This window comes from Hydra vulgaris, chromosome 06 (genome assembly GCF_038396675.1).
Source record: "Hydra vulgaris chromosome 06, alternate assembly HydraT2T_AEP".
Classification (NCBI taxonomy): domain Eukaryota; kingdom Metazoa; phylum Cnidaria; class Hydrozoa; order Anthoathecata; family Hydridae; genus Hydra; species Hydra vulgaris.
This window is the reverse complement of record NC_088925.1, coordinates 40,685,169-40,699,187: the sequence shown is the minus strand read 5'-3', so window position 1 is coordinate 40,699,187 and position 14,019 is coordinate 40,685,169. Positions and strand designations below refer to the sequence as shown.

Sequence of the window (14,019 nt, the reverse complement as noted above, 5' to 3'; positions counted from 1 at the left end):
TATTTCTAGATTATGCCTTTAAAGGCGCAAACAAACAACTTTAAAACTACTTTAAGAAAACAAAAAAACATGAGATGGATGATGATTAAAGGAGTTTGAGGAGGTTTAAAATAAACATTGCTTCATTGAACAATTTTTGGCCTTAACAATCAAGAGATCAACAAATAAGGTTTATAGAGATTTTAAAAAACAAAAAGTTAGATCCCATTTTAAAAATTAAAACGTTATTTTTTGACGCTCGTTATTAATATACTGGTAATTTTGTCACCTATGTCTCCCCTTTTTTTATGTTTTTCTTTTCTTTGCTTGCATGGGCAATATGATCACCAACACCCACTTTTAATCATATAATCATATTTTTAATCATATAATTCTCATAAATAATGGTTTATGACATAAACCTTTGATTAAAGATTACTTTTTATAAAAAAAAATTTATTAAAGAAAAAACCTTTAAATCCAATTAATTTCTTTCTCTCTTTTTTCTTAATAATTAACTTAAAAAGCAATTACCAAACTGCCTGAAAAATTATTTAGTAATTATAGACTTCTATTTGCTATTTTATTTTTAATTCGTTACAATTTGTTTGCGTCAATCATTTCTCATATTTAATCGTTCGCGTCTTATTTTTTTTCAATCAGTTGTTTAAATAACGTACGATCGGTAAGCAATCGAGAATTAAGAAACTAGTCGTTAACGCGATCGAAACAGAAACTTACTTCAAAACAACGGCTTTGCAAGGTAATTGTTGCAATTTTTAGATCCGAAAGAAATATTTTTGAAAATATTCCAATTTTTGCTCAAGGGGTTTATAATACCCTAATCTACCATATATATATATATATATATATATATATATATATATATATATATATATATATATATATATATATATATATATATATATATATATATATAAATATATATATATATATATATATATATATATATATATATATATATATATATATATATATATATTTATATATATATATATATATATATATATATATATATATATATATATTTATATATATATATATATATATATATACATACATACACGGATCAAGAAATCTTAACAATTGAACTAATAAACAAAAGTTCTAAAAACATTTTAATCAGTTGTTGCTATAGGCTTACAACTGGAAACTCCAGCTTGGTAAATTTTTGAAATACAATCTAATAGTATAAACTAGTCAAGAGAAAAATTAAAGTTATATTTTGGGTGACATCAACTTGGATTGTTTTGAGTATAGCTAAACGAAAATATAAAAACATTTTATAACAATTTATTTGAAATGGGTACCATACCAATAATAGATAGACCGACTAGAATTACAAACCATTTGTTGACTTTAATTGAAAATATATTAACCGCAGACTATTTTAATAAATCTCTATAAAAAGGAATTACAAAAACTGATATTTCTGATCATTTTCCCATATTTTTTTCAATTAAATCAGATTATCAAATAAAAAATGAAGGCAGAATGACAATAAAAAAGTGAATTGTAAACAATTGTAACTTAAAATCATTCAAAGATCAAATATACAGCAGGACTGAAATCACAAAAACTTTAATGATAACATAAACATTATCTTTAACATGTTTTTTAAAAATTTCTTTAAAATCTATGACGCTAATTATCCAATATGTGAAATAAATCTCAAGGCCAAAGACATATTATCTCCTTTGATAACTAAGGGACTAAAAAAGTCTTCAAAACTAAAACAAAAGGTGTATAATAAATACTGAAAAACAAATTCCGAAAAACATAAAGAAAATTACAAAAAATTACAAGAATCTGTTTGAAAAACTGCGCAAAAATGCTAAAAAGAATTATTATTTTAAATTGCTTACTCAGTACAAACATAATTTAAAACGCGTCTGAAAATTAATGAAAGAAATTACAGGAAAGCAAAAAGTAATTTCAACCGCTCTTCCACTTGCAATAAAAGTTGGAAATAAAATAACTAATGATACTAATGAATTTAACAAACTTTTTTCCACTATAGGAACAAATTTATCAAACAAAATCACTTTAATAAATTATAAATCAGCAGATGAACTTCAAACGTCAAACTCCTTTTACAAACGTAAGGTTTTAGGAATTTGATGTAGCTTTTAGATTGTTAAAAAGAAACAAATCATAGTACCTGAAGATATAAATGGAAATGTTGTGATAGACTCTAAATGATGTCATGAAAGATATTCTTTACAAAATCTTTAAATTATCCATTAAACAAGGTCTTTCCCAGACTCTCTAAAAACAGCAAAAGTAATTACCATTTTTATGACAGGAGACCCGACCAATATAACAATTTACGGACCTATTTCTTTTCTTCCAGTTTTTTTTTAAATATTAGAAAGAATAATGTATAACAGAGTGTACACATACCTAATTACCAATAAACTCCTATATGAAAATCAGTTCGGTTTTAAAAAATACAACTCAACCGAAAATGCTATTCTTCAATCAACACGTTGTATTAACGAATCTTTTAAAAATCAAAAATTTACACTTGGTGTTTTCATTCACTTGTCAAAAGCTTTCAACACGGTTGATCATAATATTTTGCTAAACAAACTTGAATGTTATAGCATAGCAGGAAAAAGTTTAAGTTGTTTCAAAAGTCTCTCCAACCAAAAGCAATTTGTTTTTAACAAAGATTCCCAGCCTCAAACATTAATGAACATAAAATATGGTTTCCCACAAGGATCCATACTTGGACCACCTCTTTTCGTTTTATATATAAATGATCTTAACAAAGTATCCAATTTAAAGACTATAATTTTTGCAGACGACACAAACTTGTTTCAGTCACATGAAACAAGTTTGTGTCGTCTGCAAAACATACTTTTTATTAGTTTGAACAGAGAACATAAAAAAATTTCATTTTGGAATAAAAAAATTAGACAATCTTTAAATTTTGAAAAAACAAAATAGATACTCTTCAATCCAAACTATACAAAACAGATACATTCTGTAAATATGCCTGATCTTTTTATAGACAATGTCATCTTAAAAAAAGAAAAAGTGACAAAATTTTTAGGAGTTTTTATTGAAGAAAATCTGTCTTGGAAATCACACATCAATAATATTTCTTATAAAGTTGAAAAAAACATTGGAATTCTATACAAATCTAGAGGTATTTTAAACAAAAAGCAATTAGCACAATTATATTACTTTTTTATTCACTGTCATACCAATTATGCAAGTATTATATGGGAAGTACACATAAAACTAAACATAAATCTCTTTATCGGCATCAGAAACACGCAGCTCGCATAATAAATTTTAAAAATCGTTTTTCGAACTCTGAACCGCTTTTTAAAGAAATGGACGCCTTAAATGTTCATCAACTAAATGTATTTAATGTTTTGTGTTTTATGTATAAATGTAAAGAACTTATGTCCCCCGATTATTTTATAAACATTTACAAAATTAAACCCCAAAACAAATATAACCTACGTAATAATAGCATTTTAGAAAAACCTTTTTGCAATAATTAACCATCTCAATTTTGTATATCTTATCATGGAACTTTTCTCTGTAATGAAATAGTACGGCCTAATTTTGTTTTTTCTTCTAAATTGATCTACTCCTTTTTCTATTAAAAAAATCATTTTTTCAACAAAAAAATTTTTTGATTTTTTTAAAAATATTTTTAGTTGCTATACTGCATATTGATCTGTTTTATTTTGAGTTTCACTTCTGAAGTATGTAGAGTATTAAATTTATGATATATTTAGTTATTATATAATCTCGGTATATATTTATTTTACATAGTGTATATATGTTTTTATTGAAGAAGAAAATAGAGTTTAGTTAAGGGCTTCGTGATAAGGTCATTACAATCTTCTTGAAGTCCTGCCCCTATAATATTATAAATCTTCGTGTAAATAAAATTATACTGCGAATTTAAAAAAATATATATATTTATATATATATATATATATATATATATATATATATATATATATATATATATATATATATATATATATATATATATATATATATATATATATATATATATCAATTTTCATAACAAAAAATTATAACAACAAGTAAAAAACCTAAAAATAAATACTTCTGAGGCACGAATGGTATTTTAAAGGTTATAACTGGAAAGTAAAAAAACATTTTCCGATTCTTGAGGTTTAATGAGTTCTTGAGGTTTTTTTAAGAAACTCAAAGAACTCATTAAAATCGTCAAAATTGTTGAATCTCTAGAGTGGGATTCAACAATTTTGACGGGTCCTTATATTAATCAAAATCTTTTCAAGAATATATCATGTTATATGAAAATATGATTTTGAAAACAATATTGGTTTTTAGTCAAAAATAGTTTATAAAAGATTAAATGAGCTTTTGTTAAAAATCTCCATTTTCAACAAAATTTACGAAAAAAGCTATTGGACAATTCCATTATTTTGTATAAGTAAGACGATTTTAAAGAGTTAATTTGATTCGAGCTTTTTTAATTATTTCTAAATAAGATATTCGAAATCTAATAACTTAAAGCCCATGTTAAGATGATCCTGTTTTGGTACTGCTTTTTTGGTACTGCTTGAAAACTCTCAAAAGTGCTGTTCAAGGCTAAACTTTGTTTTATATTTAAACTATGAAAACTTTTTCATAAAAGAGATTCCAACATTATTGAATTTAGTAAAAATTTGAAATAGGTTTTTTAAATTTTTAAAGGTGAATTAAAGAAACTTGTTTAAAGTAGTTTTGAAATTTTATTAAAGTTGACTAACGTTTTGATTTGATTTCAATTGCTGAATTTGGTGGATAATAATATTAACACACAAATATTTAATGCCGGATAATATCTCAAACATGAGAGGTTCGCAATATCCATTTCTATTTACCTCTCATATTTTCCTAAAAGCATCTTTTAGTTTACAATAAATTTATTTGCAAGTTTTACTTTCAAATCATTTTATATATTATTGCCAAGAAAGTTTTTCATTTTAAATCACTTCCAGAATGTTTACGGTCAATACCATTTTAATAACTTTTATATGGATAAAATGGTTAAGTAAATTTAGTTTTCCTGCATTCAACAAAAGTCACTTACTTGTAAACTACTCGTTTATTATATCTAATTCTTCATTTTATTGTGTAGGGGTTTCCAAAACGAATAGGATCTTTTTTTTTGCATGGATTTTCAAAGTAAATAGGATCTCTTATTGCGTAGGGATTTCCAAAGCAAGTAGGATCTCCTTAAACATTGTTAATTATGATTAAAGCCTATTTTGATTGGTTATAGCATTATTTTATTGTTACATCAAAGTTAAATAGGTTCTTTCTATGTTATGATGTGTTTCGTGCATATTGTTTGCATAGGCTTAAGAAATATTTTTTAAGGCACATTTTGCATAGGTTTAAGAAATATTTTTTAAGGCTAATAATTTGGTATTGCGTTGTATTATATTCCTCATAAATCAACCAACTAGGTACCAACTATTTCAGTAAATTTTCATCAATTTAAAAATGCATTGATTGAATTAGCGGAAATAAGGCCTAGTATTAGTACCACGTCGTAGTAACAAATTTTATTTTCTCCTCCGAAAAAGGTTTTTAATGATTACTGCACCTCTATCTTGTAATATTTTTCATTCATAGTTCTTAATTAATGCACAGAACCATTAACTTTAAGTTTTTTTTGGAAAGAAAGAGTTAAAAATAGATGTTATTAAAAGTCTATAAAACAAAAAAGTAAATGAAAAACTTGAAAAAGTTTTTTTAATTTTCCAAAAAAATATTAATATATTTTGCATTAAAAAAAAAAAAAAAAAAAAAAACGTTATTTATTACATATATTTTAACTTATTAAATATGTTTATATACAGTTATCTTATTGGTATTAGATGCTTATTTAAAAGTACTACTTGATTCTTGATTTTCAATACATTATAACCAGTATTCGATATTTAAACTTTAGGCGGAACTTGTTACATAAGAATACTTTGAAAAATAATTTACTTCTTCCTTAAACTCGCTATATAAAGTGGGATTGTTTTTATTTTTATAGGAAGTCGTCAATCTCATTTTGAAGATGGTAAGAAAATATTTAAATTAAAATTAATTTAAAATAAAACTGTATTTAATTTTGGTTAATTTATTTATATGTTATATTATAATAAATATTTATATAAACACAACATAACAAATTTGTAACAGTTTAATAATAATTCTGCTTAATAAGTATTTTTTGTGACATTTACAAGTGTCGGTAAAGTATTTACAAGTGTCGGTAAAGTATTTACAAGTGTCGGTAAAGTATTTCAAAGAACAAAAATTTTATCTTAAACATGTTTAAGATAAAACTTTTATGATGCTGAGTAAAAAACATATTTATATAAATTATTTTACAACGTGTGATTTGTCAATCTACAGCTTGCATGATAATGCGGGCATGAATGATACAATACATGCATTTGCACCACAATAAATGCATTAACACGTTATAATATGTGTATCTTTGCAACATACTATGAAGGATTGAACCCGGTAAAACAGGTAATTTTGGTAAATGACAAGGTAATTTATTCACCGGTAAATTTTTACTAGAGTAATCAACAACATTATAGAGCATCATATTGACTATATATGCAAGCTTGATCCTTGGATAGATTGGTTGCAATACTAATAGCTTACCAGTAAAATTACTGGTGAATGCATCAAGTTACCATTTACCTGCTCAACCCTGATACTATACATTTTGTATATACGTGTATTCTATTTCACATTTGCGTAAAACAAGACCCGTACTTAATTGTTCTTTATTGTTACTTTTCAAAAAAAAAATTATTAATTGAATTGTTTTTCAAATAGATGGAGATTCTACTTGCATTCTTACTTTGCGTGGTTGCAAATGCTCAAGGTATTACATTACTTATACTTAAAATTTAAAGAAAGAAAAATTAAGGCAATGTCAAAATTTTTGTGTTTTTATATTTGTCATATAAGAGTGTTTAGCAAAATATAGCAACGTTCTGAGCTTGGAACAAATTTAGATTGAAATATTAAAGTCTAGGAAGGCCTCAATCGTCCAATAGGTTTTCCAAACAAAAATTGTTTGCATTAACTAAGACTAAATAAAAATTTATGGATAAATTTAGTAAGATTTATAAAAAAAAATTACAAGGTTTTTTTTTTTTTTTTTTTTTTCTTGCTCACATGAGCACATTTATATGATTATATAAACATAAAACTATTATTACTGACTGAGGATAGAAAAATGGGCATAATTTTGAGGTTATAAGTTTAATCTATATTTAACAAACATGGATCCAAAATATATACGCATGTTTTTGAATTTTGTTATTTGATATTTAAATTTTAATATTGTTTTAGAAATGTAAAAGTCATTTGCTTTCAAGTACATACATTCCCTTTATAATTTTATGATTATTATAAGCTATTATAAGCAATTTAAATAACTTACTGAAAACGTTTATCTCCCGAATTCGCCCCGTTATTCCTAATGTCAAGTTACCTTGTTGATTATCTTTGCTACGTTATTTGGACTTAACAACACTACCGCACTGATAAAAATTGGTTTATAGTTTTAAATAATATTTTTAAAAAATCTATCATTTATATACAATATCAGTTATTTAATGTTTTGACACATTTGCAGTTTAAAATGTAGAAGATTATTAGTAAATTTATTCCTACTTAAGAAGAGAAAGAAAAGTTTTTTCTTAAGAAGAAGAGGTAAATACTTCTTCTTAAGAAGAAGAGGTAAATATTTTTTCGTAATAAGAAGAGGTAAATATTTCTTTTTAAGAAGAAGAGGTAAATATTTCTTTTTAAGAAGAAGATGTAAATATTTCTTCTTAGGAAGAAGATGTAAATATTTCCTTTTAAGAAGAAGGGGTAAATATTTCTTCTTAAGAAAAAGAGGTAGAAAGAGTTGTTTTTTTTTTTAATCTAGAGTCTGGATTTGATAGAGCATCCCCAGGAAGAAATCGGGTAGCAATATTCTTAACAATAAAGACAGCAATAAGCCAACGATAAAAGGCCACAATTAGCTAGCGAAAATTTGCATTATATTATATATTTATATTTATCCATATACAATACTATTATTATATGTTATTTATTTACTATAGTCACAGACGGCTAGTTTTATCTAATGCTGAAAGTTACAACGCTACGATACGTAGGTATCAAAGAGTCAAAGAATTGTCGATATGTTTTAGTTAGCTACAATAATATAATAATAATAATATCGTTAACTAAAAATCTGTGGCACATACATCACAGCTTATTAACTAGCGATATCAACTACCTAAAGATGTATAGTTGTGTTTTAGCAAGCTACAAAACTACTATATGTAGTAATCAATAAATTATTTTTAAAACGTTAACAAAAAACCTGCAATATGTATATATATATATATATATATATATATATATATATATATATATATATATATATATATATATATATATATATATATATATATATATATCACTATAGCAATAGATGGCTAAATCCACTTAGTAGCTGAACGACTGTTGTTATGAAGTAGCTAACAACAACGGTATAATATGTAGATATTGCTAAATTGTTACAACATCGCTAGTTAAAAAGCTATAACATGTAGACAACAACTAGCTTTAGATTTGTTGTTATGTTGTAACTAGCAACATTCTTATAATTTGTACTTACACTCTTACGAAAATCGGTTTTTCAAAAAACCAATTTTGGTTTTCTGAAAACCAATTTGAATATCCAGATGATCAAACTAAGTTGGTTTTCTAGAAAACCGACGCTATTTGGTTTTCTGGATAATCAAAATTGGTTCGTTTATTCGGACAAGCCGTAAAACCAAAAACTGATTTTTCGTCAATAACAATAAAAGTATTATTTTATGTCAAAATGCTTGACACGAAACGCAATTTTCAATGCATTTATGATTATTTTACAAAACTTAACATCATGAGTTATGTTTTGCAGAATAGAAATATTCGGCCAGAGATTTCAATTTAATACAAAAACCAAAATTTAATAATTTATGACCATATTTATATATATTTTTGATACGTATTTATATACATTATATAAATAAATGGTGTTATAATATAACACCATTTATTTATATAATGTATATAAATATATATTTTTGATACGTATTTATATACATTATATAAATAAATGGTGTTATAATATAACACCATTTATTTATATAATGTATATAAATACGTATCAAAAATATATATAAATATGGTCATAAATTATTAAACTTTAGTTTATTTTTTGCACATAAATATTTCTATATAGAATACGATTTATATATAACCATGGCCTACTATATAACACGGCCGGATTTGTTGCCTTGAACGCAAAAAATTAATGGGCCGATTTTAGGTTTTTAGCTTTCGAAGCAAAACCTGAAGTTAATTCTATAAAGACATTAATAATATTTAAATAATTTGCTCTTAGCTATAATTATTACTATTACCAAAATTCTTAACCTTCAAACACTAAAACAGTTAGCTAATAATAAATCATGATTGCATTAAGCCGAATTTACTATCTATTTTAGCCATCAATTTTAATCTACAAAATCTTAGTCTTAAAATTATTGGTTCAAACAACTAAAATTAACAAAAATGTTAGTAAAACTAGCATAATTTTTAAATGTACACATTTACTAACAGCATTTACATATATTACAAAAAGATTAATCAAGTCAAGTTTCTTTTGTTTCTCAAAAAAACAATATACATATCATAGTATATGTTATTATCATAGTATTGTTATGGGTTTATTCATTTGTGTTTTTTGGTTTGTCGAACTTTAAAGGCAGCAACTTCATTTTTTCTAATGTTTCCATTTTTAATTTGTTGCTCATTGTTAAAATATATGTTGGTAATAATTGTGTTTACCAAATGCCTCACCCATTCCTCATGTTCTATACACATAAAATCACTATCACTTGGTTGATATTTTTCTAGCGCTAGCAAGGATGCATTTTTTATATCATGGGAATACTTTAATAACATTTTCTTTACAGTGTCCAGAACTATAAACCCATTACAAACATAGTTAACTAATTCTTTGGAAGGTTTTGTTAAACCACCACGTGAAAGATTTTCCAGATATTCTGTTGAGACTTTATTGAAACTTAATGATTTCAGACAGTTAGAACAGTTATATTTATCCCCAATCTTTTTCGTGATGTAACCAGATATATTGATTGCAACTTCGTAAGAGTCATGACAAAGCTCATTCTCTTGAATTTCATTGCTATATTTTTCCAATTTTATTAAAAGTTCATTTTTGTCAATTTTTGTATCAAGTTTAAGATTGCTCGTCCAACAATTGATATTGGCTTTAATTAAGGATTTCATGCATAATATCTTTTCAGAGCTTTGAACTTCACGTAAACTGACTAAAAATCTTCCACCGCTCATTTGTCGATATTTACTGAAATGTCTTTCTAATGGATCAGTTTGAAACATGCTAGTTAAAACATATTTATATCCTTCTGAAAATAAATCTTCAATCAGACTTGCAGTACCCTTCAGTGTTGTAATTAATGCATTAGTTGTTTGAGCAGATAAAGTATACTTATTACATCTTTGAAACTGCAAGTTTTTCCATTCATTAATCCATTTTGCAAAAACTCGAAAAAATTGTGACTTTTTGTCACCTGGAATAGCTGCATTACCAATCCTATTGTTTGTATTAAACATTACCTTTGAATTAGAAATAGTCCACCAAATATTAATAAGCCTTAGAAATCCAGCAGCTGCAGTTTCGTTTGGAAAATAGCTGATGATTGCAGCAGAGGTGGTTTCATCAAAAATATTTAAAGCTAAAGGAACACTTTGTTTGTTGTTTTCTGGATGTAAAGTTTGGGCAGACAATTTGAAAGCTTTTTTTAAGTTAGCAGGTAACAATTCATCTTTCTCATAAACATTATGCAATAAACTCCAAGAAATTTCTCCAGCTTCAACATGAATAATATCATCAAACTCAATAAAATCAAAAGGTGGAAATACAAACCGTTTTGAATTTAATAAATTATTTCTAATGTTTTTCAGTAAATGAACACTGTCATATAAATTGTAAACCCGGTGTCCCATAAAAGTAAAATATATTTCATTATCTTGTTCACCAAACTTTAAATGTAGAATTTTAAATGCTGAAACATTTGTTGCATGATTGTCAGTTATTATAGCTCGTACATTAAAAGATGCTTTATATAAAGTATCTAACGTTTCTTCTATATGTGAACTAATCAAAGAACCAGAAATTTGAAATTCTGGACAGGCCTTAATTACAAAGGGGATAGATTCTTTCAAGCTAACCACCGTGAACACAACTATACCAGAATAGAAATTACCATCATCATCAGCACCAATTAAACTTCCTCCATGATATTGGACACCTTTTTGTAAATACATCTCATCAATTAAAACAACACAGTCAGCATTAATACTACCATTTTCCAAAAGTAATAATAATCCTGATAATGGATCAATGCCACCCTTTGAAAGTGATTTTAAATAAGACAACGAAGGAAGTGGAAACTCTTCTAATAGCAAAGTATAAGCCTGTTTTGATGTATATCTGTGCATTAGAGAAAATCTAATGATTTCATTTGTGTATATTGGACGTCCTTGTGGTTTATAAAGAGATAATTTATATGAATCTGATAATACACTTTTTGATACGTTCTTTGCAACTTCATGCATATAAATATCAAAATTAACAAGCATACTGGCACTGGTCAATTTACAAACACTGCCTTCTCTAAACCATTTAGGCAATGGAACTGGGATACCTTTCATATGTAGCTTTACATGTAAGTCTTTATCAATAGTAATACTCTCAATGTTAGGAGTACCATCCCCGTCGTCGAAATAAATTCGAAGAAATAACACAAGGTTATCAACTAGTTTAAATGAAAATCCTGCTGGACAAAAACTTTCATTAAGATCTATAATGCTTTTAATTGTATCATGTTTTCTAAAATCGTATGTTTCATCGAGAAAAGGATGAGAATATATACGAACTGCAGGGGGCTTACTTAAAGCTGAGTTTGATTGAATTAAAGATGGCTTTGATAGGATGTTTTGGTTGGTATTAATTGTTGGTATAGGATTTTCGCAATAATTCAATGTTATACGTTTACCTCTTTTCAAATATTTATCTTCAAAATGATCGATACATATAACTGAGTTTTCTATGGGGCTCCAATCAGCTCGGTTGACAAACTTAATCCAACAATTTCGAAGATCTAACTGATTGCTATCAGGAAAACTAAACACAGTTTTGTATGTTACGTGGTTGCTGTTACTGGAACATTCTTCAATCTTTCGCTTATAATTACTTCTACAACCAACAACACAACACTTTTTCGGCATTGCAAAATAAAGTATTACTTGAATTAAAAAAAGTTTAATTTAAGATTGTTAAATCGGTTCATTGTAAACTTCAAACTCGTGTTTTTTCGGCCCACTAATTTTTTGCGTTCAAGGCAACAAATCCGGCCGTGTTATATAGTAGGCCATGATATAACTTATATATAAATCGTATTCTATATAGAAATATTTATGTGCTATGGAACATATTAATATACAACTATATCATTTGAAAAAGAAAAAAATTCTCTATAAAAACAACTAAAAGTTTGTAAGCGAGTTCAAAAAATAAACTTGATTTAAAATAAGTTTTTAAAACAAATTAATAACATTAGTATATTATTGAGTTTTATATTACAAGTTCATACAACTAATGATTTATATTACAATTTCATGCAACTAGCAATGTTTTGAATGTTGCCAGGAAGTTTACTATTTCGTTCCAAAACGTAATGCTCTAGAAAAGACAAGGTTTTTTGGAGTTTCTTTGGAAATGCGATATCAAAAATATAATATAAACAGATGACAAGACTCAAGTCACAAGTTATATCAGGAACAGAATTGCTTACTGTCACCCCATCAACTACAAGACTTATTCGTGTTGGATTTATAGCATCTCCCTCAATTTTCAGAGCTGGGGTAGGATAGATTGGATCCTAATAAAGAGAAGCATAATATTAACAAATATTGAAAATTGCATTAGTTAACCTTATTAAATAATAATAATATTTATCTATATATTTATATATATCTATATCTATATATCTATCTATATATGTATATATATATATATATATATATATATATATATATATATATATATATATATATATATATATATATATATATATATATATATATATATATATATATAAAAATGCAAATAATTGGAATAATAAAGTGTTAAAAATATTATAATGTATATAAAATAAAAAAGTTGACTTTAGTTGTTTGAGTTTTTAAATAATAAAAACTGAATTTTTTCTATCAATTTTTATTCAAATAAATGAATATTAAAATGATTTAGATAATAATGATATACAATCATTTAAATGAATATACTGATCAACAAAACTTACTAGCGTCATAGTGAATAAGATTGTTTCTTTGCCACAAAAATGCTTTGAAGAATTAATGCATGAAGGTTTTTCATTGTTGCTTAAAATAGGAAAATAAAATACAAAATTCGAGTAACAATTAAATAATTTAATATTAAATTAATAATTATTACCATCACTAATCTCGTCCAGTACCTCATTGCATAATGTTTTCCATCTTGCTAACAAAAGTTTTTTTAAATCTATCAACTTCTTTATTCCCTCCTTCATTCTACCCAATAATAACAAGTAGTTATTTCAATATCTTTATTTGTAATAGCTCTTGCTGCTGCAAAAAGCTAAAAATAAAACAAAGTAAATGATATCACAAAGCCACTAAATAAAGAAAAAAAATATTTAATCCCACCCTAACATTGCAGGGGCAATTCTAGAAAAATTAGGGAAGCAATACCCCAGAGCATCATGAATAAAAACACAGACTAATAAAAAATTGAATTAATACAGAAATATTAATCTTCCCACGCCAACAAAGAAAAAAAAAATCCAACTAATAGTCTTA

The 14,019-nt window shown here is 25.7% G+C and overlaps 1 protein-coding gene across 2 annotated transcripts in view; it reads left to right on the top strand.

Moving 5' to 3' along the window:
- The first annotated feature begins 514 nt into the window (after positions 1 to 514).
- The window catches only part of LOC101235088 (uncharacterized), a 28,893-nt gene continuing 15,388 nt past the window's right edge, over positions 515 to 14,019 (top strand). The window contains exons 1-3 of one of the 2 annotated variants that reach the window (XM_065800153.1): positions 515 to 742; positions 6,050 to 6,076; positions 6,853 to 6,901. In XM_065800153.1, the coding sequence (XP_065656225.1) occupies positions 6,074 to 6,076; positions 6,853 to 6,901 (52 nt within the window). In that variant the 5' untranslated portion in view covers positions 515 to 742; positions 6,050 to 6,073. Of the gene's footprint in view, positions 743 to 6,049; positions 6,077 to 6,852; positions 6,902 to 12,055; positions 13,042 to 14,019 lie in introns of those variants that run through there. The other variant, XM_065800154.1, reaches the window with a different exon arrangement.